The 26,672-nt window shown below is 36.2% G+C and overlaps 1 protein-coding gene across 13 annotated transcripts in view; it reads right to left on the bottom strand.

Moving 5' to 3' along the window:
- Positions 1–1,294: 1,294 nt before the first annotated feature.
- FMR1 (FMRP translational regulator 1) overlaps positions 1,295–26,672 on the bottom strand; it is a 71,266-nt gene continuing 45,888 nt past the window's right edge. For 2 of the 13 annotated variants that reach the window (XM_036739941.1, XM_036739928.1), the window contains 11 exons: positions 26,515–26,631; positions 24,534–24,704; positions 24,359–24,437; positions 19,107–19,216; positions 18,341–18,475; positions 17,684–17,746; positions 10,499–10,585; positions 8,675–8,870; positions 6,348–6,527; positions 5,099–5,181; positions 1,295–3,258 (listed from right to left, as the gene is read on the bottom strand). In XM_036739941.1, the coding sequence (XP_036595836.1) occupies positions 3,097–3,258; positions 5,099–5,181; positions 6,348–6,527; positions 8,675–8,870; positions 10,499–10,585; positions 17,684–17,746; positions 18,341–18,475; positions 19,107–19,216; positions 24,359–24,437; positions 24,534–24,704; positions 26,515–26,631 (1,383 nt within the window). In that variant the 3' untranslated portion in view covers positions 1,295–3,096. The other 11 variants (XM_036739933.1, XM_036739935.1, XM_036739929.1 and 8 more) reach the window with 11 other exon arrangements.

Raw genomic sequence — 26,672 nt, forward strand, 5'->3', positions numbered from 1 at the left:
TTATAAGCTAAACAAAGCATTTTCAAAGGAAGGCTATTTGCCTGTTTGGTGAAAATGTTGCTTGTTGGTTACCTGGGATACACTCAGGTAAGTAACTTTAAATGGATGTGATTTTGACTATTGAGCATGCCTAACTCCCCTCCCAAACATTTCAATCCTTTTTAAGAATTAACAGCTATCTGAAGAGGTAGGCAGATCCTATGGTGTATAACCTAAACAAGTAAACACTGGAAGGCAGCATATATAAAGGATGATGCTTCTTGGTCCAGCATCTATGCAAACTGGATTTCCACTGAATTCTCGGTTCCTTTTAGGTTCAAACAATGAGTTGCAGAGCCAGACGCTCTGCCCATCTTCTTTGCACAAAGACTTTACTTTTCAGGACTGAGATGTGTATGACAGAAAAGATCTGAAATTCTTGCCAACAGACCAAGAGTGCAACTGATCTCATTACAAAGACACTAACTAAGGGCAATGACAATAAAATTCTTACTGATTTTCTTTTTTTGCCTTGTAAACAAGTATTATGATAGATGGCTCTTGGTGTAGGCACTGCCACAGTGCTGCCTATCATTCTAATGCCTCAACAACATACTGCTAGAAATAGTGTAAAAAATGAAATTTTCACTTTTGCTTTTTAAGAACCCACAAAGATTTGTGAAATACATACCCTATCCCACAAATAATTTTGTAATAATTCTCCCACCAAAATTGAGAATTTGAACATAAGCTCAAAATTAAGATTTAAAACCAAGAATCAAGCATCTGTCAGACTTATTTTTGCTTTGTTCTAAACAAGATTTTTTAATAAAACTTTTAAGATTTACAATTCCCATATTTTTGAAATTATTAAATAAGCCTTAAAAATCAGGTTTTGAACTAAAAGACAAACATTTAACTTGTGCACACAAATATTGTAAAAATTAGTCTTGGCCCCAACTCCATCTGAAAACAATGATATGGGATAAACCAAATTACATTTTAGTAATCAGTCATTCACACTTAAGCTAGTTAGTGCCTTGCTAAACTCTCAGCCTCTGAATATAAAAAATATACACATAGCGCATGTTGTAACACACCACAATGTGTTTTGTACCATTTTGTCAGTGATTTCTCATGTTCCTGAACACAATGCCAAATTCCTAGAAATTGGTAGTGATGGCTTCCTATGACCTGTGAAATAAGCAATAGTTAAGAGTTAAGTGTTGTGACAGAATATACTTTTTAAAAGTTTCTTTTCCTTTAGTCGAAGTTGTTTTAAAGCAATCATTTGTAAGGATTGCATCAACATCAGTTAGCAGAGGAAGACCAAACTTTATTGAAACTGCTTGCATACAAAATATATTGCACTATAACCAAACAAATGTCAACATAAAATCCAATCTGTTGCAGCTAATATGTACAGAGAATATTGCCCAAGAGCAGTTACATTACAAGGTCAGTCTACCTTGGTTAATTATCTACAGTATTTTAACCAAACAGCTTACAGATGATGTGTGCAAGGTACCAGTTTTTTTTTTCTCAAACGCTATACATTCCCAAAATAAATAACTAAAAATCAACAATAATGTTTGGCAAGATTTTAAAGACATTTTAATATTTGTTAAACCATGTGCAGTTTCTTGCGATTTTTATATGCTTACTTGTATGCAAGGAAAAGTAACAGTGAAAAGAAAAGCAAAGATAAATGAAACTCACAAAATACATCAGAGGCAGGTTTGGTTTGTACAGTTCTGTACATAATCAGTGGCACCCCTACTGGAGTAATTTTTTCAGAAAAATAGAAAATTTTGAAATGAAGGTCCTTAACACAGTTTTCCCCAGTATACTTCATTCATGATCCAAAAGGGGAAAAAAAAGCAAAAATTCACCTGCCCCCCCCATTCCCTAATTGTCTATTACTTGTTATCAAATTCTAGAATGCCTTCTGATTCTTCTTTCAAATCAGACCTTAAACTTCGCATTTTACAATTTAACCTGCCTCCAATGTTACAAAGTTGGATACCTGTGCTTCACATATCAATCACAAAGGACATCACCTTCCTACCTCCCCTGAGATAAGCTTGAAATTAAAATTATGAAAAACAATTCTGTAATTTGTGGGAAGATGAAATTATGACTATTTACTCAATATAGTTATCTGGCCAAATAGGCATGTTATGCTAGCTTGTAACCAGGAAGATTTGTTCCCAAAGAAATTTTTCTCTTTCGAAATGGAAAGATAGTGATTTCTTGTCCCACGTGTAAAGAAAAATTACACTTCTCTCAACACTATGTTAATCTTCAGTGCAAAAAAACAAAAATAAAATAAAAACAAAACAAAAACCCCTATTCTTTATACTGCCTAACCTGATGTTTAAGTAAGGAAAAAAAGTATGGAAAGCATGCATTCTTCTATAAAGTACTAAATGCCTGGACAGGGTTTGCTACATATATTTTACATTTAGTGTTTCCAACTTCTCTTCCCTGATTTCTGCTTCCAAATAAAATATTCCTACCTGCCAAGATATAAAAAAGGCACAGATCATACAACTTTTTTTTTGCTAATGAAAATGACAATTGTTACATCACACATTTCAAGGTCCACTAAGATACTGAAAAAGTGGACCAAAACGTGAACTGACACAGGACATGAAACGACAGAGCATTTCATAAGGACTTTGAAGTTTGATTGAAAACAGAAGCCTAATTTGATTATCACAAACACTATTTATTCAGAAAAAAGAATAAATTTAGCAGTGATTGACCCAATGCAGTAAAAGTCCAAACGAACAGAAAGTATACTAGTGCACAGCTTGATATTTTTAGAACAAAACAAAACAAAAAAACTTTTTGAAGTACACAGTATGTACTTGAAAGCATATTTTAGAAGTCCAAGATATTCTTAAGTAAATGTTTGTATAACTTCTTATCCTGAAAACAGTTGCGTACAGCCAATATTTAAAAAAAAAAAAAAAGGCTAACAGAACTTTTGTCTTCATTTCATGCCCTGCGCCATCTTGCCTACTATTTTGTCTTTGGCCTAACAAAGTTTCTCTAATGTGGAATAAGAATTACTGAAACAGTATAGGAAATATGACTCAAGAACTATGCAGTTTAGGGTACTCCATTCACCAGCGGTTGCTGCCCATCCACGCTGTCTGATTTTTCTTTCTTCTGATTACGCTCTTTACCCGTGCGCAGCCGACTACCTTCGCTTGACGTATTCTGTAATGTTTTAGTGTGGACACTTCTTTCATTATTGTAGTCAATTCTGATCTAAAACGAGTCACATTTATTATGTAATGCATATCCCAACATAATTCCCAATTTGCCTGCCAAGGAGTCTAAGCCTGAAACATAAATACTATGTGTTAAAGGAGAGTAATGAGGGAGACAAAAGAATTAGATTATAATTGGGACTCTGGTTCCTAAAGTGTGGCCACTTTAGACTTTGAGTTGTACTAAACCCCAAGGGTTTGTTTGATGAACCTTGGGTAAATTTTTTCATTTGTAAGGTTAAGGACCAGATTCTGATGACCCCACTATGGCACTCTACCCCCTAACCATGAGATCCAAATTAAACATCCATCTGATTTTACTCTCATATTACAAGACAAATTCTACTAGATTTTCAACACTCAAACTTTTCATATCATTTACTTGTGGAGGTTTAAGTTGTTAACCAAAATCCCTCTTCCAGCTATTTTCTTTTCATATGAGAACAGTAGCCAGTGCCCAAGTGAAACACGCTGGTAGAACTAATTCTGACAAGGTTGAATGAATGCTGTGGAAGAATAGCAGAGTGAAGAACATCAGTGGTGTCATAGCTCAGTTCTTAGAGAGAGAAAAGAAGAGGAAACAAGAAATGGTAGTCCCACTCTTGGGCTCCAGAATGCCTTTTCAGGCATGGAGCTAAAGAGGTCTCTAAAGACAGACAGAAAGCTAGCACCCAGCTCAGTGATAGCCTATGTAGCTAGAAACAATGGGAGGCCAAGGAGTATAAAACAACATCATTTCTGTCATGGTGAAAGTGGCTCCAGACAGAAAAAAATCTCCCTGCTTTTCATTCCCTAAGTTTCTTTTTCCTTTCTTTTCTTCTTCTGATCAGTGAGCACCTACAACTTTGCCCTCCACTTACTTAACTAAGCACTATTAAAACCTTCTAGAGCTCCCCTGAGAATAGAGCTTGCCACATCCCACAGAGAGGCACATACCACAAAAACATCAAACATACTCCAGGAAACCATGCTTCTGGAGCATATTAATTCTCAATTGATAAGATAAATTATGCCAGTGGAAGCGCCAGTCTGTTGCATTTTTAATTCACATTTTTTTCCTAGCTGTACAAAAATATATAAAACTTTTGTAGGATGAGACAAGCGCTAGACTATGATTAAGTATGACAGGGGAATATGAAATAACAAATCATTTCAGTCAGCGGCAAACAGCCAATTATGAAACCATGTAGTCCCTTCACAACTAATATGCCTGCTGTTTTCATTCCTACTACTATATCTTTCCCCCCACCCAAATGGAAGTGAAATAAACATGATTACTATTCTTTTAAACATAAACATTTTGGCTTCAATGTCTTTGATCTCTATAACTCTACAATATTTAACAATGATCAACAGAAGCAGGGATTGGAATGACTCTTGAAAAGGATGAAAAATCTTATTCAGTGGAGGAAATCTCATTTGTCATATATTTTTGCTATATCAGTAAAAAAATTAGATTTAAAGGTAATGCTAAATAATTACTTAAGCCCATTTGGGACTTTGAGTATTTGAAGAACAAGAAGGAAATCTAATAATGAAGATTTGTAAATTTGTTATATATTTGGTTATCAAGAGTCTATTTTTTAGGTCAAGTCTTTATATAAGTATCTGTAATTTCTGTGCAAAATGTAAAATTCTCATATTTTTCTATCCTTGTCAAGAAGGAATAAAAATGCAATTATAGCATTGAAAAAGAATTATGCTAGCTCAGGTGTGAACTAAAATTTATACTCTTTGGATGTATTTATCATGTAATGTGAGACAGGTACGTTTTTATAAAATCTCTTACAACTTCATTCAAAAATTCATTAAAAATAAAAATAAGATACACCAATTACCTGAAGTGATCCATCTGCTGTTCTTCCCTTAGCATCTCTTGTGTTCCGCTGACGATTATCTGTTCGAGACTGATCATCATTTCCTACAAGTAATTTTTTTAAAAGTTTCAGCAACGAAGTTGGTTCAGAAATTAATATTAAAAGTTTTTTTTAAAAAAAAAATCACTCCCACTTTGTAATTTAAAGTTAAATTAATATCTGCACATCCCATTACATTATAGTTGCTAAACAGAAAACAAAAAACCTTAAAGTAAAAAAAAACAAAAAAAAAAACAAAAAAAAAAAAACAACCTATCGGGCTACCGAGAGACTCTGTGCCAAGTGCAAGAGGTAGGTTTAAGAGATGAACGATGAAATATTAGCAATAGGCAGTTCAAATCCCTTTTTACCTAACCTTAAGCTAAGGATGAGAGTAAACAGGGCTACCCCACAACTTTCCTCCCAACCCTTCAAGCTACAGAAAAAACACATAGTTTACTTTTAAATAGCCACTTTTAGAAGTTCCCAAACAGCGTATACTACTTCTCATAGACTTTTTATATCTAAACAAAATTTTGTGCTCATTCTTAAGCACTGTTTATGACTGTACCCAAGAACAGAAGGGATGAAGAAACCATGGGCAATAGGTGAAAGAACAAAACTACACTCCAAACTGGTTAATACAAAATACATCTCATTCTGATTTTAATTGCTAAAATTGATATATAGCACTTACTCTGTGCCAGGCAACTGTGCTACGCGCTTCATAAAGATTATCTCATTTGATACTCACAACAACCCTAGGAGGTAGGTGCTGTTATTATTATCCCCATTTTACAGATGAGGAAACTGAAGCAAACAGAGGTGAAGTTACTTGCCCATGGTCACAAAGCTAGTAAGTGTCTGAAGCGGACTTGAACTCAGTTCTTCCTTACTCCAGGCCTGGCGCCACCTAGCTCTCTCATTTCACCTTAATTACACTTAGTACCTTGGAAAAGAGTAGAAATAACCTCAAAAGAAAAAGCATTATCAATTCCTGCCATAATTTTATAGGAGTCAGTACAGAAAGCTAGTCAGTACAACATAACCATGACACAAATGAATGGCTAATGATTTTTTTCGTTTCACAGGAGCCAATAGCCAGAATAAACGGCATTCAGACAATATCTTACATTTCATTAAGAGTTTTTCTCTCTAGCATTACTCTTTCTTCTTTCAAAAAAAAATCATTACCTTTAAAACCGCCATGACCTCTCAGTAAAATCATTACCTTTAAAACCGCCACGACCTCTTCCTCCTTGTCCTCGGGCGCCACCTCCGCGTCTTCGTCCATCTCCTCTACGTAAGTAGTTGTCCCTTTCTTCCTCTGCTGGGGCCAAAGACCAATCACTGAGTTCATCTCGGTGGTCAGATTCTGTTTCAGAAGCATTTGATGCTTCAGAATTAGTTCCTATCAAGAGTTAAAAGCCATATACAATCGTTCATTTTTAAAAAACATGACCAAATTAACAATCTTGGAGAAAAATTCCAAATATCAATTGAATGCCTTTCTCCTCTTGATAAGTCAGTTACAGAGTAGACAGAATCTCTTTTCTGTTTACTTTGTACTAAGTTTTTTTAACTGAGTATTACTCAGGAGCTTCATGAAAACATAAGGGTTCGGGTTTATGGACAGTGTTAGTACTTATTGTTATAAAAAACAATTATCAATCTTCTTCAACTGTTTCCTTTGCAATGCAAAGCACAGTAATATTTTCAAACCTGAGTGCTTCTACGTTCAACCACCTGAGCTCATTGCAGGAAAAAATGGTCTGTAACAGCTAAACAAATGATAATTTGAATAATAAATAAATACCTTGGGGACAAAACTCCTTTTAACAAAAGGGGAATAGGTGAAATACTGGTCACCTTAACACTAGGTCAGGGAATTAAAAGGAAGTAATGGTGCCATCTCAAGGCTTCTGGCAGTGATACCTGATCCCATCTAAGGTGAAGATTGTTCATTCAGCTTTGGCATCTTTTGTGTGAGCACGCCTTAAGCATAATTTTTTTCTACTCACCTTTCTCACAAATTTTTTCATCCCTTTTTACTCTGAAGCATAGTCATAGGCAATACCTTGGAATAATCAAGGAGTGGGGAAGTTCACAAGAGACCTTTTCATTCCTGAGCAGAAGACTGTCTTGAGAGAGTTGAGAGCATACTCCAAAGGCGAAAGGGCCCGGAAAGCCACAACCTTCCTCACTTGAGGGCCTTGGTAAGGCATGGTAGAGAGGGAATTCAAGTCCTAGAATGGCTATCTACATTACTTCTACCTCAGTAGCACTTTTTGACAAAAAAAGTATGCCATCAGAAGCCATCCTTTTTATTAATATTGTTCTACAATAACAAATGCAATCTGCCTGGATCAGCCTGGCGGAGAGGAGGAAGGAAGGAGCCAACCATAGGGAGCAAGCTGGGTTGAAACACATTAAAAGCAGCCAGCTAAGTCAATTTGCTAGCAGCAAAGCATAGTAATGCTCTTAGGCCCCCACAAGAAGAGGCAGTCAGGAAGAGGAAAGGATGCCTCCCCTCCCACCACCAGCATATTCCCACCTGTCTATATCTCCAACTATCATACCCAGTGCCAATCTTCAAACTCAGTGCCTGCTATTCCACCATTATAGCTTCAATCCTTTGGGTCTTAAAGGCTTTTCCATCTTCAGGAGTGCCCTTTTAAAATGTCAGTTATTATTAAAATGCAAGTAAATATGAAGGGTTAAATTTTAAGCAGTTATTAGCTAACACCAAAGCTATCAGTTAATACCTTAGCAGGGATTACTCTACAACCAAAGGAGAATGATAACAGGGGCATGAAACAGGCATAGCTGGGGGAGCCAAGAAAGAATAAACGGGCTAAGCTAGGGGAAAATGAAAGGCATGAAAGTGAAGCATGACTTACTTACTTTGGCTTAGGGACAACCACATTGAAACTACCTTGCTAGAACCTGCAGCACAGAGATTATAGGCTGCTGACTCACTAAAGGAAACATTAAGGATGGATCTGTGATCAGTCCTATGACCATATAGTACCAGCAAATATGTGACAAAACAAGAGCCCTGGTAACCAAAGTGCAAATTCTATTTAGATGATACATAAAAATGAGAGGTGGTATTTACAACAGACATACAACTTGCCTTGGGGTCAAGAAAACCAGAGGCCAAATCCTGCCCCAGACACATACTAACTGCATGACAATGACAGAATCACTGACCCAAGGAACTCTTTAAAGATGGAAGTGACAAACAAGGCTTCCATATGCATTGATGTAGGGACTCTTTATACCAATAAAATACAGGTCAAGAGGAAAACAAAAATCCCCCCAAATAAGAGAATCTATTACAAGTTCATAGATATCTGGGAGCTTTAAAATACTCATTCCTTATACTCACTCTATGGGTTAAATGAATTCTATCAGAATTTTACTGTAAATAGTTCTGTTTTGTGGAATCATGTAATCATGGGGGGTGAGGAAGAAAATATCCAATGCATGTCAGTAATTAGCAGCTCTAAGACGATGAGGAGAAATGATTACTCAGCAACATTCTTCATCTTATACCTGAAGCATATCCAGGACCACGTCTACCATGTCCTCTATTTCTGTAAGGCCTACTACCTCGGCCAAGTCCTGGGCCATCGTCGGTCATGTAGCCTTTATCCTTATCTGCACGATTCGGTGGTGGTCTAGAACTCGCTCCAATCTGTCGCAACTGCTCATCAATCTGCAGCCTTTCCAAACGTAGTTGGTCTACCTCCTATATAAAATACACAAAATAACCATTATATTTACCATCTTTTTATTTCTTTTCTTCTGACTAAAAGGTATGCTAGCAAAGTTCTCATTGCAGCTCCAAATTTACTGTCAATATTATTATAAAGCAGAGTCAGGAGAAATGATATTCTGATTGACAAACAACTTACCACCACAAAGATTATCAATTTTTGCGAATTAAAATACAACAAAACCAGTTTTGACGCTAGAATGCTACAGATTCTTTTTCTGATCATTTAGACCTTCTGTTACTCTCAACTAGTTTAGGGTCATCATTATGTTTATGAAATCATTATACTGATCACTCAAATCAGGGCACAATTTTAACTAATTTTTAACCTTTGCTCTCCCAATCTCAACATCCCACTTATCAAAAAAACAGCAGGGCTAGACCCATAGTCATAAATAGTTACAGAGGTGAACGCCTGGAATGGATTGTGTCTTTATCATCTGAGTACTGGGTTGAGAGCAGATTCATCATCCAGAGGGTTAGCCCTCAGATGAGTATTTTTTGTGTTTTTGTTTTGTTAAAAAAAAACAACTCATTAAACTACCTACTAAGGCAGGAACAAAATATAATTTCTATCAGTAAAGAGTATAATGCATACACACGAAGTCCTTGAGGTACTGAAGTTTGTGCAAGGTTTGCAAACTCATCTCTAAATGGCAATCTATTCAAATGCCACAATTTCACAGAACTACAAAATATTTGGGCCATAAAGACCTCCTAGATCGGCTGACCAACCTTAAGACTGAGAGACCCCTCCAAAAAATCACTTCTCTAGTCAAACAGCAAGAGCTGGGAGAAGAACCCACAATTCCAGACTTGCAGTACTCTAACATCAAGCTACCACCAAATCCCTGCAGTCTAGGTTCCAATTCTGAACAGTCAACGTTGAGACAAATTCATCATCAACAGAGCAAAGGTCTATGATTTTGACTCTGTGGAAAAGATTGAACCACAACTTAAAAGTTAGACAATAATGCAAAATGGGTTAACAACAAAAATACTAAAAATAACTTAAAATATTTTTTGTGTAAGAGAAAGGGTAGAGATTGCACTAAGACACACATGCTTTAAAAACAAGGGCTTTACTGTTCACCTCTCAGTAAAGAGGTGGGGTTATAGTGAATGTGGAACATTGAATGCATAGTCACTGTGACAGATTTTGCTTTGTTTTTCTCTGTAATAAAGGAGGGATCATTGGTGGTCAGGAGGGTGTATCTGGGAGTAAGTCTGATATAAAACAAAATACGTGAAAAAACTTTTAAAAGGTTAATGTTAAATAAATCTATATTGAGGTTGCTTTGAACAATAGAAACAGTGATTTCAGAGGCCAAGGTATTACAAAACCATATGATTTAGCCTTGAAAAACCACCAAGGCAAAAAAAGAACCCTCTCCCTCCCCCCACAAAAAAGGATGGTAAATTGAGGTTTGCCTAAATCAAGTAGAGGGGGTTATCGAGGTAGACAGAGTCAAGCAAGGAGTTTTCGGGAGAAATATGATGGGATACAAGTGGACATTTCCTAATGCCCAGAACTCCTGAATAAGAAATTTCCATACTTAAGCAAGAAAGGTTCTGAATTTTAAAACTTTTCCTGTGCTTACCTTTAAATAATTAAGATGATAATCCAGAAGAACTGTTGCGTTGGTGATGCTGTCCTTGGTTCCAACAAAGACAAATGGTACCATTCCCTGAAAAACAAATTGTGGTAATAAAAGCATTTGTAAAGCTACAAGTTTCAAACCGGATTGGTCCAATTCACAAAACGATGACTATATATTCACATTCAAACAGTATTCCTTCTGTTTTATAAGAGGTGAATTATGATAAATCAACAAAAGTACCTTGCACTCATGAAGTCACAAGCCTGTACTTTTTAAAAACTACCAAATTGAATAAGGTTTGTATATTGGTTTAAAACATACACACACATACACATAAACTATGAAAGATATAAATACTATACAAATTAAAATTATACAAGCATTAAGTAGAGTTTCATTAATGAACATCTGAAAAGAACAACAGATTTCTCATCCAGCTCATTTGCACTTTTGACATCAACAATAAAATTTAGTTCCAATTTACAGATTATTTGTACATCAAAAGCAAAACATGATGAAAAGAACTGGCAAAAAGTCCTCAGGCTTCTCTATGAGACCTGGCCTGATTGATCCCCCCAATCGCCTAGTGTCACTCATGCACCCCACGATTACTTTGTATCTATTTTGTATTTACCTGGATGTGCACATATTAGGCACCTTGTGGGCAGAGGCTATTTCGTTTTTGCCCTTGTCTTTGTGTCCCCATTTCTTAGCACAGTGCCTGGCACATAGCTGGTGCTTAATAAGTGAAGTCCTTAATAATGGGACAGCCATTTTGACAGAGAGTACAAAAGACAGTGTTCACAAAGCTCATATTTCTGTTTTTAAGGTATAAAGGGATGAAATATCAAAGAAAGTTTAATTGTACATGTCAGACCCTTCAGAAACAGATCATGAAAAATCACAGCTGTTTAAAAAATATTTCTGGTCAACCAGCAGAAATTGGTAAAAAAAAAAAAAAATCACAAAACACCTTCCTATTTTACCATTGACATATTTTTCTCTTAAATTTGAAGTTTAAAAAGATCTAACCAAGAGAGACAGAATGGCAATTATGCAAAATAGCTGTCAAAGGTGAAGCACCATGCAAGTTTTATAGTTCTTAATACAGAAATCCAAAAGACTACTGATAATGACAAGGAATGGAGAGACGGGAGGGGATTGTTAACACTGATGTCAATACCGTCAGACAACAGGGAAAATAAAGGATGCTGGGAACAGAGGTCAAACTCCCTTAGCTGTTGTGGTCCCCAGGTCCCATCCTACTGACAGTGACAGCAAAGCCACGTGCCTGCAGCTAATCTCACCTGCTATATTTAATATTACTGGAACATACAGACTTTTAAGTTTCTGTTGCCCATGACATGTAGTTACCATGTAGGTAACTACAAAGCAGGAAATTAGGAAGCATTTCTGCCTCACTGTCTAATATTCATGGCTGAAATGATTACTTGAAAACCCAGGGGCACCTATAGGTACAGGGGCTACACAATGAACTGTTAGAGAAAAGCAGTCAGGAAAACCAGTATTTTTTCAATTCTACTGAACTAATATTCCTCTTCTGTACAAAAATAGACTTTTACATTATTTCCAAAATGCCATCTAAAAATGTAATAACATTCTATGGGCCAAAAGATAACAAATGTAACTAAAACCTTAGTCTACAAATATGGTTTATGGCCTTGGATCAAAGAAATGAAAACCACCAAGCAAAGGAAGTGTAAAGCCTGAATTAAGGCTCCCAAAGTGAGATACAGAGAAGGCAGCAAATATCATTGTCATCATCAAATACTTTCCACTCCTCTTTGATCACAGAAGAAGCTACATCCCTTAATCCAATCCCATTGTGTCCATGCCCTCCCACATGCTCCAGGTGTTGGGTTTAGACCTTGGTATCCTTACCTATAGAGTGAATGGGTGAACTAGATGATTTGAGGTCCCTTCCAGCTTTAAATATATGACCCCTTGTTAATAAAATTTCATAATTTTGAAGTGTTTTCAGTTGACAAAGCACTTTTTCTTAGCAACTTTGCCTAGGTGAATTATATCCTAGTGTTACGAAAGAACTTACAACGTGATTGCTAAATCGTTTTCTACAATCTCTGAGGAACTGGGGTGAATAGATGAAGTACCACTGAATCAGACACGAGTAAATGTTGGTCCAATTTTCCAAAAAGGAAAAAAAAATTGGATATTTCAAACTATAGGCTAATGAGTTTGATGTCAATTCCTGATAAAAGGCAGCCTATTAAAAAATGAATAGTTTATGAACACTTGAAAATGATCACTAAAAACCAGAATGGTCCATTAAGAAAAAGTCATGGCAGACTAAGTTCATTTCCTTTAGGATAAGGTAGAATGCCATGAACCTGGAAGAAAAAACCATTTTCCAAAATATGTCATAACATCTTCATGAACAGGATGGAGAAATTTGGACAGGATGATAATATCGTTAGGTTGATTCAGAAATAAATGATAGGTGTCAACTTGAAGCAATGCCTCTAAAGCCGTACCCACAGGTCTCTGTTCTGGGTCCCGTTAAGGTCAATATTTTTATCAATGATTTGGATAAGATCACATTTTCAGTTGACACAAAACTGAGACAGCTAGCAAGCTACCCAAAAGAAATAGATACAAAAAAACCGAAAGGTTTCTAAGATGAAAAGCTAACAAAATTTCTGAGGGATAAAAATGACAAGTCTTTGCATTGGCTCAATAAATTCAAATTGCACAAGTACAGAATATAGGAGACATGGAAGATCATTTCAAAAAAGACCAAGGAGTCCAGAGTGGTGATGCCCTCCTGTAGTCCTTGCTGCTAAAAAGTTGGTAGATTGGTTGAGTTCAGTAGTTCTGAGAGCTGTAGTAAGGATAAAGCTTGTCAGGTGTCCTTTCATGTTCATACCAATATGCTGAAGCCCTGGGAGCAGAAGTCAACCAGGCTACATATGAAAAACAAAGGAGGTTTAAGCTTCCACACCGACTAATATTAGATCCAGGCCCATGAGTAGCTACTGTGCTTCCAGCCTGGGTGAGACAGGAAAATCCAGTCTCCCTCCCAAAACATAAAACAAAAAAAACCCAGGAGTTATGGCTGACCTCAAGCTCGATGTAAATGAAAAGTGTAATGACAAAGCTAAAAGAGCCTATGGGACTTGGAATTATTAGAAAGTACTGAGAGCAAATGAAGTGTCAATCCCCCCAGACCAAGTGTGAAGCTCTACCTCTGGGTGCCATATTAGTTGGACTGGATCTAGACAAGAATGACCACAATAGTGATTGGATGAAAGAATGGAGGACTTTTAACCTTAAGAAAAGATAACTTAGGGGAAGGAGGAGAGTCTTCAAATATCTACAGGATTATCAATTAGACTTCTTGTGCTTGGCATTGAAGGACCAGAATAGGACCAATGGGTAGCAGACAATGACAAAATTTCAAGTTCCTGAGAAACTTCCCCGATAAATAATTATTTATGTTATGAGCTGCCTCAAAGAGTAGAGTTTCCCCAAAAGAGGAGGTTTTTCAAGCAGAAACTGGATGACCACTTATAAGAAATGCTGTAGAAGGAATTAAGATTGGGTAAGAGTTAGATTAGACCTCTGAGGTCCTTTCAAATCCAAATATGTTATTATTCTATAAAAGGAATATTTTCTAGAAATTATCCATTCTACAAGGATGACATTTAGATCATACTTTAAGATTTATAAAGTACTTTACTTATCTGATTTTATCCTCACAACAGCCCTATGAAACTAACACATGTATTATCTCTATTTCACACATAAGGAAACTGCAGTTTAATGCATCAGACTGTCACAGTTTCTTTAAAACTCAGCCACAACACTATCTCCTACATGAAGTCTTTCTTGTCCATCAGCAGCCTCTACCCCCAACTATCATCTACCTTGGATTTATTTTTATTATACTTCTATATATATACAAGTTGTATCTGTTAGAATAGAAGCCCTCTGAGAGCAGAGACTGCTTCTTTGTCTTTCTCCCCAGCTGCCAGCATAGCAGTGGGCATGTAAGGAGCCACTTCAGAAGGATATGGTCACATAGCTAGTGTCAGAAGCAAGATTCAAGCTCAGGACTCTAGACTCTAGGTTCATTCCATCACACCTAGCTAATTAACTTACTAATGACAGTAAGGGGCCTCCCAATACATCATCAAGAATCAAGAAGCAGAATATGTAAATAAATAAAAAATTATCATATAAATTTGGTAACTGGGCCATCTTATGAAAGTATGCTCAAAGGAAGGTAACAATATGATGACATCAACACAGAATGCTGGTGGATTGTTTTCAAGTCTAGAAGAGAGAAGCAGCATAGTGCGGTGAATAGGACCCTGAACTTGGAGTCAGGGAAGATCTGGGTTTGAATGCTGCCTGCGACACTTACTATCTGTGTGGCCCTATCTAAGTCCATTTCCTCATTTCTATAATGGGAATAATAATAGCACCACGTCTCACAAGGGTGTAGTAAAAACCATAGGAGATATGTGTAAAGTGCTCTGCAAATATTAAAACTAGCTATTATTTTTATTATTCCTTAAATGGGAAGAAAATGGGCATTAAAACGCCCATGATAGTTATACTTCTCACTCTGAATATATCAGCATTCTAGTTTGCATATCAATCACCTGTAAGCTTTGGTTAGTGTAAATCAATTCTCTGGGCCCAATCAGCCCTGGATGAAAAAGCTAGACTTCACAGAATTTTAGAGCTGGGACAATTAACTGGTCCGATCTACTTAATTGTGAAAAAAAGGAAAATGAATTGCAGAGAGGCTAAATGTTGTGCCCAAGAGAGCAAATATCAGTGTCTTTCTATTATGATAGTGGTTTTCATCCACATGCCCAGCAAAAGCCTTTCAAGTAAAGAATCTATAGATGGTGTTTTCCCAAGTTATAAATGATCAAAGTGCTTTTCTCCCAACAAGGATAGGTGTTCCTCTTTGAAACAGTAACAATCACATCTTACTACTACCATCATTCCAGTCCTAAGGATGTGAGGGCCCAAATAAGCCTTTCTCAAATCTACAATAGAAACCTTCTACAACAGGAACCTTTTTCCTTCCCGTAAAGACCTTCAATAGCCACAAAGCAATAAACAGTTAATATCAAAGAAAGGACTCTCTCTTTTTATGAGTCAGTTCCTCTGACAATCACAGTACTTTAAGGATTTCTAACCATCCCATCTACTTCTTAGGGATTACGCTTTAGGTTCACCAAATAAATGATCAAGTAAATAATGAAACTTTTCAAAAGGTTTCTAGCTCTCTGCAATTTTCGGTTAAAACATACTCCTCCCTTGAGCACACACAAATTTATTTACTATCCTCTCTTGGGAGCTGCCAAGGACAATGACAATTGTCATTTATACAATAAACATATAATTTATATTATATAATGTACGTGTTGTTTATATCTTACTTGAGCCTACGGTATTAGTTGTATTATCTATATTTTACAAGCAGGGAATAAGCAAGCCAGGTTTTCTCTCTACCAGTTCTTGACAACTCCCCCCTCCCCGCCAAAAGTAGTCTTTTGCTTTCAACCCCACAAACAAATATGCTAATTGTGCTCCCTTTCTAGATGCAATTTTTTAGTTTATTTTTTAATTTTATTTCATTTAACCAAAAAGCAATCTGTTCTAACATCTTCCTCCTACCTCTTTTCCTACTGAAAAAGAAAAACGAAAAACAAAACTCTTGAAACAGATATATGCAGAGTTAAGCAAAACAAACTGGTCAAGTTCAAAAAGTATGCCTCGATCTGCACCCTGACTTTATTCTCTCTCTGCCAGGTAGTAGAAATGGGTTAGCAGGTTTTATTATTAATCCTGTGGAACCGTAGCTGATCAGCACATTGACCAGAGTTTTTAAATCTTTCAATGTTGTCTTTAAAATGCTGTTATTGTATAAACTGTTCCCTATTTTTTTTTAAAGACAACTTTTCTGGAATTCTCCTCTTCAGAGTTACCAGACCATTCACATACATTCCATTAGATAAGTATCCTTACCATGGGCCCTCTCCTGATTCAGGATCTCCCTACAAATACCACCCCTCTCTCCAATCAATGGCAATCAACCCCTTCACTGAAGGATTCCCTCCTGCAATACATACACATATTTCATACCCATTCAGGCAACAATGCAAGGGATTTCCTTCCTTATACATCATCTTTGCTGGTATGCCTCACCAAACATACTCCTGCCTACTCTCATTCTCCACTACACCCCAGCTCCAAATACTATCTGTACAAAGGAGGTTTATGCTCTTAGCCATTACTCATGCCTCCCTTTAAGCCCCAGAACAGGTGACCAAGAAGGCAAGAAAACTGACTCTTCCTAATGCCGCTGTTTCCTTCCTCAGTCCCCACACTGAAATCCATCACCTGTCCCTGCTTGTTTACTCATCCATTATTAGTCTCATTCAGCATTATACTGCGCTTTTTAAAACTGACTTTTTTAGATAATAAAGATGAAGCAACAGAATGGACAAAAGGGAGGCTGCAAGGAAGAAAGGAAGCAAGGAGAAAAAATGTATTTTAAAAAAATAATCTGGCTTCTATATCTAAAGTAATTCAAATTTAAATCTGCATTAGCAAATATTTATTAAATGAAGTCAACACAGAAATAAATAAAAAGGTTCCTAGTACTTTTGGGGAGAGATCAGGAATCTATCTAGAATGAAGAAAATTCTCTTAGATGATTCCAACAGACCATCTAACAGTCTTCAAAAGATACTGCAATAATCATATGCTTTATGATTTAGCCTAAAATATGATTGCCTAAAGAATAAAAGTATCACAAACGTCTAAATTCTAAGAAAAAAAAATTAGTTCCCTATGCTAGCTTCTACTAGAAAATTTCCAAAAATAAAATTATTGATTTCTCACAGTAAGTACCCTAAGAGAATAAAAGTTACAGCTTCAAATATTTTAATTCTTCATAAGAACAACAACCAAAAAAAATAAAGAGCTATATCTAATGTGAGAATCACAATAAAATATGTCCTCCCCAGCTTGTGGTTGTCCTTCATAAACCCTTGTGGTCCAGCGCATACACAACATACACATATGGTATACGCATGCACACACACTTGCATTCGGACCAGAAAAGGGAAACAACAAAAAAAATGTCAAGTGTAGTTTCAACAAGGGTGATTGATTTCCTACCTGCCAAGACTTGATTTCAGGTTTCTGCGATTCCCCTGCTACAATTGATGAAACCACTAACACCTAAAGCAGTGTAAGGAATGCAAGTGTTAGTGATATCATTAACTATAACAAACGATACACAGAATCCTGAACTCAAGACTTTTATTTATTTCCATTTCCAGTTGTTTTTTGAAATATACACGGGTGAATTTTTTAAAAAGGCAGCCAAGTATTTAAAAACCTGAAAAAGTTTGTAAACTGTGGCGATAAGGTACTTACTGGCACACCTAAAATTCGCAGCTTGTTTGGAGATCAATAAAAAGCATGTTTTATCTTACTACGGTTGCAAAATATTAAGCGGGCATTATGAGAATTTATCCTCAAAAGAAAAACTTGCCCATTAAGCTCAACCCAGCAGCCTATGTTTGCAGCATAAGATTTGTCACTGTGAATCAACTGTGAAGTAGCTATCAAAGTCTAGTTTGTGATACGTCATAAGCTGGTGATCAGATGGGAAACATGACATGAAGAGCAGGAGGGCCCACCAGAGAGGACTGTAAGCCTCTCTTCATCAAAGTTCATCTAACTGAAATAGTAATTGTGAATTGTAACTTATATGGAAGGGATTTTTTTTCCTTCTTTAAAGTTTAATTCAAAGTGACAAATATTTCTTACCCTTTGGACTTTTGTACTGCTGGACTGAGAAAAATGAGTGTAGTTTTCCTTTAAATCTAAGTATTTCTTTTCTTCTGAGGAATTAGATCCAACCCTTGAATTATTGGAAGGTAGGGGATTTTGTGGTATAATTTCCTTGGCAAAGAAAATAAAAAAATAAGAGAGAGAAAAAGCACCAACATTTAAGACCTTATTGAAATCTAACATCACAACAATGGCTTAGTTTTTTAAAGTGAACAGTTTTTAGCATGCATCATTATAAATTAATGTGCAGAAAATAATGGTTTAGTTACGTAAATCATAAATATCATTTTAACAATCAAGATGAAATATCATAACTAACTCTACCATGAAATATTTTTTTCACAATAAAACATCGTTTCAATATTTAAGAAGTTAGGTACTTGTTAGTTCCTTAAGTAAATATACTGTTACACATGTTAAACCAAAGAAAACCAACATGCTTTTGAGTAAGAAAACATGCTTGCAAAATGTTAGTGAAAATTAAGGGCTGTAAAATGTGACTTAAGGAGCTACAGAAGAGAAACTAATATACCAAATGCAAATTTAACGCACAAGATACTATTAAAAATACTAAGCAAAAAATGGTAAAAGTCAGAAAAAGTAATAAATTTCACATTTTTTTTCTTTGCAGTCAAGAAAATAATTTTAATCAGGAACACTAAATGCACATTAGGTCTACGCAACCTCACAGTGGCCTTAATAAGATAATTACAAGAACCAAAATATGTAAGCAAAACATTACCTCTTCTTGTGGAATATTTTTATCACTTTCAGCCTCAATTCTCACTCTTACAACACCTGACTTGTCCACAATCTCTTGAATCAGTTTTCCATTTTTTCCTATTACTTTGCCTATGGGTAAAATAAAGAATGAATCATATTGAGTTAAGAAACATTCTGCATTCAATTATTTAGTTATGTCCATAGCTTATTTGTTGTATTAACTGCAAAAGAATCCTGACTCAATAAAGTAATTTTACATGAAAAAGAGTGAGCCTTATTCATTCCTTGGGCCTGAACCAGTTGCTCAGCTCAATCAACACTTGCTGAATAGTCTATTAAGATTCACAAAAATGGAAAAATTCGTTTCTGTCTGCTGTTGTGTAACATTCCTTCTACATAAGTAATTCTACAAAAGGGAAAGTACAAAAAGGGGCCATTTGATAATAAATTCAAAATTTGATTTCTAAATATTGTTTGCTACGTAAATTTAAATTATTTGCCTGTGGTAAATTTTAAAAATTTATACTCTAAATTTTAAAATAAAAAGAGCTGGACACTACATTCAAACAATGGCTTGAAGAATTTGCCATAGACTCAGTTATAAGGGACCTGAGAGACAACACGGTCCAGCCTGTACTTGACCCAGAACTTGTTCTTTATTATCCCCAACAAGGAGCCATCCAACTTTGGCCTCAATACTTCAGTTGAGAGGAATCACACTTCTTCACAAAGAAGCCCATTCAAATTTCTTACTCTTGTTGCTTGGAAGTTTTTTCTTATATCAAGCATTTGAATGTTGACCTATTACCTCTACTTCTGCATAAAGAGTTAAATCTACATTAATTGGTTATCACCACAAATCTGTGATTTCACAAGGTGTGGGGCACCTCCTTCCACTAATATCAGCAAGCAAGCCAACACTGAGAGTTTATGTGACTTGAACTGAATCATACAGCTTAAGTGTCAGAGGTGATGTGAGAACTCAGGTCTTTCTGACTCCAGCACTCAATGCATTATAGCAATCCGTCCTTCTAAGGGTAATTCTAAGTCATTACGTCAACGTATTAAAGATAACGCAGTAGTTTACAGGTATAGGTACTGGACCTGTGATTTCATTGATGATGATGACAATGATGTTAACAATAATAAACAGCATTTATAAAGTACCTATTATGCACTAAGCACTTTACAAATATTATCTCATTAGAGCCTCACAACAGCCCTAGGAGGTAGGTGCTGTTATAATTCCCATTTTACAGATGAGGAAACTGAGGCTAAGAAAGGTTAGTGACTTGCCCAGGGTCACAGAGCTAGTAAGTGTCTGAGACTGGCTGGATGTGAACTCAGGTCTTCTTGACACCAAGCCCAGTGTTCTATCCACTAATCTATCCAGCACTCTCTATACTCTCGATCCCTACTGACATAGGTAAGTTCCAGGTGAGAAAGTTCCCTCTAACTATTCCATTTCAGCACCTTCTCAGCAACTTGTAATCTTAGAGGACCACCTAGAGCAATGACAGGGTAAGTGACTTGCCCAGGGTCACATAGCCAGTGCATGACAGAGGCAGGCTCAAAGCCAACTCTGTGATCTATCCACTATACCAGAGTAATGTTAAACATGTTAAACATGTTGGCCACAATACTCCTCGATGTGGCCCAAACCACATTAAAATGTCACTGGGAAACAAACTGGCAAAATAAATAAAAACGCAATAAAACAGAGAAAACATTACATTTTGAAACTAAGTCAACCTGCAGCCCACAGAGATCCTTATGCATAGATAAGTGGTCCCCACTTCTATTTGTACCTATGCTACCTCTTGGCAGAACCATGAAGTGGAAAGAACACTGAATTTGGAGTCAGAAGACCCAGGTTCAAATCCTGACTATGCCAACTTACGTGACTGTCATCTTGGAGAAATAGTTTACAAACAAGCACAAATTTACTGTGAAATCTTCGAGTAAGGAATATAGCCCATTGAAATGGTATTATTCACTAATATTTATTTAAATGCCAAAGCTATATTTGAGTAATTATCAGATTACAGATTAACATTTTATTCTTCCCCTTTTTCATAATAGTTCATCATAGATTTACTTGAGAAATTAATATTTTCATTGCTGCCACTGTGGATTAGTTTCATAGGATATATAATGAAGGAACTACTCTTTCAAAAAAAAATGCTAGCAATATTATAGTCTTCACAGATCACTTAGGGATAACATCACAATCCTAAATGTATTCAAGGGCTTCCCTCAGCCCCTAAATGCTCCCTAAAGACTATGGATTATGAAAACCTCCACCCAAGGGGCTAAAGATGGCCATAGGATTGATATTATCCACCCTACAGGGTAAGAATAATTTTGACCCTGAGGAAATATTCTGTTTCTCCTATTCTAATTAGAGTATCTAAAAACAGACAATACCCTTCTTGCTCTGTGAATTAGCCTCAGGTCACTTATCCTTCCCCTCCATGTAACACAGCCCCCACTGGCACTACTCCCTCAGCATGACTCCAACTCTCCTTCCCTACAAATATCCAATTCCTCCCTTGATTTATAAGGGTGTGCCTTTTTCTTAATCTACAAACACTTAACCTTTTCTCACAGTTTGCTCCCCATACATGTCACTGGTCGCTTCTTAAGTTATTTAGATTCACAATTACATTTTAAAAAGAATTAACAATTGTAGTAAAAAGAAGAAAAGCATGACTTTGGTAATATTTTCTATTAAAATCTTGGGTTATTTGTGAATACCAAGTAGCATGTGATTTTAACCAAAGCTAATGAAAGAAATCAATTGTTCAAGAGTATAAATGGGAACACTCCCCTCACCCTGAAGGATGAGTCAAATTTCAAGAAACATACAAGATATTTATTAAATTTTCCCTAAGATATTTGATCACCTAAACATAAATCATCCTGTCAGACCTAGAAAGAAAATTGGCCACATCACAACCCCCTCCAACCTCGATTTGTCTGCCAAATGTAACATAAAGAATACTTTATGATGATTGCTAACATTCACAAAGCAAACCAAAGCTTTTAACAAAGAACCATTGTACTTGAAAACTAAAAGCTATCAAGTTGATTTTTCTCAGCAGGTGTCTCCAGATAAACTATTCATCTGGGGCCTCTCTATTCTCTTTATAAGAACATGGGGAAAACTTCTAGTTAATGAAGATCATGGGTTTTAGTTATGAGATTATTTCTATATCCCTACAATGACATTACTTTGATGATGGGGATACAAATCTTCTGAATGTGAATCATGTATAAAGGAAGCATATATAACTCTTTGTCCTTTGACCAGTTAATTTCTTAATTAAAGGGGCCATCCCTTGACTCACTTCTTCAAGAGGCCTATTCACTGAATGGGCATTACTTCACTCTAAGTGAGTACATGAAAAGGCCTTAGCCTAAAAGGGCCAGGGTCTCCCATTGCATCCTGGGTCATCTCCAGTCATCCTGATGAATATCTGGCCACTGGGTGCAAATGGCTCTAGAGGAGAAAGTGAGGCTGGTGACCTTGCATAGCTCTCCCTCACTCAAATCAAAGTCAACTGCAAGTCATGTCATCATTTCCCTGATGCCACAGGCCTCTTTGAAAATGAAGGACAAACAATTCTGTAAGTAGACCGAGCTGCCTGAATGGGGACCCAGCTAGTTGGGTAACTCGGCTCGTCCTCTCCCTCTTCTCTCCAAAGGAAGGTATGTTTTGATGGTCAGAAGCTGCCCACTTAACTTGGGGTTTACTGGCTAGAAGTCTTTCTTTCCTTCCTTTCCCTCTCTTTCCCCCCCCCCTCTCTGTCTCTCTCTGTCTGTCTTTTTTTTTCACAAAACCTTAAACCTAGTTCACTCTGAAGCTCATAGATTGGACCACAATAGGTCCCTGCCCAAGCTCCACTTTTAATGGCTGTATTTTGGGCCCTCCTGACTTACAGTGAATGTCAATGGTAACTGTTTTTCTTTGGAACAGCAACCCTGAGGGTCTTCCCCTCCCAGATTGATTTTTTTTTCTTTTTTTCTAATTAAAGGGGCCATCCCTTGACTCACTTCTTAAAGAGGTCTGTTCTCTGAATGGGTGTTACCTCACTCTAAGTGAGTATGTGAAAAGGCCTTAGCCTAAAAGGGCCAGGGTTTCCCACTGCATCCTGGGTCACCTCCAGTCATCCTGATGAATATCTGGTCACTGGACCCAGATGGCTCTGGAGGAGAAAGTGAGGCTGGTGACCTTGCACAGTCTTCCTCCACTCAAATCAAAGTCAACTGCAAGTCATGTCATCATTTCCCTGATGCCATGGTCCTCTCCGAAAAAGAAGGACAAACACAACAACAAATCTCTTAAAAAATATGCCACCCTTTTGGCGCAATAAGTTCTATAATACAATATTTTCAGGTTTTTTTTTTTAAAGTAAGATGTGACCCTAACTGTTGGTGCTCAGGCTGGTGGGAACTACACAATGACAGGACCTTAGTCAACTACAGATGAATAATCATTTTGAATTGAAAGAGATTCCTTGGTGGAACTATTCAAAATCCTGGGAATGATTGTTTTACTTTATTATCAATTTAGATCTGGTACTGAAACTAGCCCTTTCAAAGCTCCAAAGCTAAATGACACAATTTTTACTCTATAAAAGATAAAATAAAGCCCCATGATACCAACACATTTAAAAAATTTTATAAAACTCTGTAAGCTGCCAAGGAGGTGCCAATTGACCTTGAAGAGGGAGTTTCCTCACCAAAGAGTTCCCTCTGCCAATGAAATCACAGGGCCAGCAGTCTCCTGGTCCTCTCTTACTCAGACTACAAACTGGCATCAAAGAGAGCTCTGGAAGAAAGGCTAATTAGAATTTGCTCTTCGGTATTACTTTTTTAGAACTATGAAGACATCTTCTGTAAATCATCTCCCAATTTGTACTTGCTTGTAAATATACCTAACATTTACTTGATATAAATATTACAAACATATACATTTACTTGATGCAAATATTATATAACTTAGGCTGTTTCTAAGCTATTAAAAATAGTTTAGTAATTTAAGAAGAGTGATAGAAAACCAAATTTGATATCTTTTTAAGCTCATTAAAACACAACTCCAACCATATAAACCAATACTCAAATGGACCTTTGATATCCATTCCATGGAGGACATACAGATCCCAAACCATCCATACCTGCCAATGGATTGATTATCTGCATACATCTTGCATAGTACTTACTGGTATAATACTTAACAATGGTAATACTACTATTAGTAGGACATACCTACTAGGTTCCTTGGAACTTGGATTACATCTTCTGCAAACTCAAGATAACCCCTGGCTTTTTTCACTGCATCCTGATCCTAAGGTATAGAAGTAAACATAAAGTTTCAAGACATCAAGTAGATAAAATGCAGATTTTTATTTTAAAAATCAAAAGGAGACTACTGTTTATTTACCTCTCCGTAAATATGAAATGTGCAAGTATCTTCATCTAAATCAATAGCAGTGACTCCGGGTACTTTTCTCGCTTGCTGAATATTAGCACCATGAGTGCCAATTGCTAGACCCATCAAATCCTCACGGACAATAAACTGCTCATGAAATCTTGAGGCAAGCTGTCTTGAACTCTGAAAAGAAATGCAAGGGCAGTTAATCTGGTTTTAAAATTAAAAAAAAAAAATCTTCTATTTATACCAGCCCTAATTTAAACAAGTATGCAAGATCTAAAGCACCATTTTCCTTGAAAAGGAATCCAAACTGTGATTAAGAATTTTTTATCAAAATGAACAATGTTATTCATATAGCACTAATACACATTTAGGTTACTAAATGATCTTTTCTATTAGAGGCATTACTACAAGCATGGAAAGAAAATCGACAAACTTAAAAGCTGTCTTTTTTTAACTTTATCTGACAATTCTGCCATAATTAACAACAAAATTAAGGTTAAAAAGTCTTTCAAAGATCAATAAGAAAATTAAGTCTAGTTGGAAAGCCAACTCACAAGAAATAGTGGGCCTCTTTAACTACCATTAATTACAAAAATTTATCACAATTCTAGCATATTACTAAAGGAAAATTAAGCATATCTGGCATATATTTTTTTTAAATCAACTATCTGAAAGCTTACAAAACTCTTTTACAGAAGAGAAGGGAAACAGACTCGTGCACTTTCAACTGCTGGACACAAAAGATAACAAGCAGCAAATGAAATAATCACTTGAGCACAAATTAACAATTAAAATATCCATTTTTCATTATACCAGAAGATATTTAATTTCTACAGGTATCAAAGAAGCTCAAATTACACAAAAATATCTTAACATCCCACAACTTCTTGAAGTGGGAAGAGCCTCAAAAAAAGAAACAAGTAAAAAATGAATAAGAAACTTGCTGAAGGTCAGTAATGGAGCCCAGACAATACCCCAGGGTTCTTACTCCCAGTTCAGTGTTCTTTCTGCCAACAAAGGGTAGAATTGGAAACATGTCATTTCGGAAGATGTTTACATTTTTAAACTCACAGAAACATGGTATAGTTTTCCTCCATTACTCAAACTACAACTACTCCGACCTAAATGTTATGTGATAACATTTTTAAAAACCTATAAAATTAGTCAAGCAAGGAAATCAGGTTGAAACAAGATCAAAACCAACTAGCTAAATAGTTCCCGCAGGGTTAAGAAAAGTATAACAGAACTATATGTACATGTTGACAGAGATAGAAAACTACTCTTCTGTTTCTTTTTCTGCAATTCTCAATCAGGACACAAAAAGGTTAAGAAAGAGTCTTGGAAGGAGTCAGCCCTCTCATTCAATGTGGTCTCACCTCACAATGCCTCACCTGTCTTTTCCATTGGTTTTTCATTTGCATGGGATTCCCCCAACCACCATCAAATGAAATGATTAATAATCAGAAATCCGAAAATTCAACAGTGATTGATTTCACCTGACATAAAAGCCTATACAAATTCATTCAGAATCTATAAAAATGTAGATGGCAGTACTATCACTGAAAATAGAGTAAACATGTCAATACAAAGTACTGAAGGAATAATTAAGTAAAATTTACTTTTAACAAATGATATAGTAAATTAGGAAAATATTCTACGGCAGAAGTCTAAAGATGGATGTTAAAAAGTTACAACTAACTAAAATGCAGATTTAAATAGAAATAAAAAGCAAAAAACCAAAGGAATAGACTTAGATACATAGCTCATTCAATTGGTATAAAAAGCCTAACCTGATATCTCAAAAGACATGCAAACTCAAACCTCTTTATCTTTTTAACACTGCTTTAATTTTTCTAGGCAAAAAAAAAAAACTGGATGTAAATAAATCAAAGTACTCATATTAAAGATCAATATCTAACTCTCTCTACATATGTCTTCAGCATTTCTAGGACTAGTCGCTCAAATGACAGAAGAAAAAGCAACTTACCTCCAGTTGTTTACTAGCTTCTTCATTTCTCAGTATCAGAGACAACTTAGTTCGAAGACTTCGAAAGTGCATATCAATCAGCATATTTGCCCTCTTTGTTGTTACGTCGCTGATGGACTATGATTAAAATCCATAAAATCATTACTAAAATAAATGCA

Source organism: Trichosurus vulpecula, chromosome X, assembly GCF_011100635.1.
Source record: "Trichosurus vulpecula isolate mTriVul1 chromosome X, mTriVul1.pri, whole genome shotgun sequence".
Taxonomy (NCBI): domain Eukaryota; kingdom Metazoa; phylum Chordata; class Mammalia; order Diprotodontia; family Phalangeridae; genus Trichosurus; species Trichosurus vulpecula.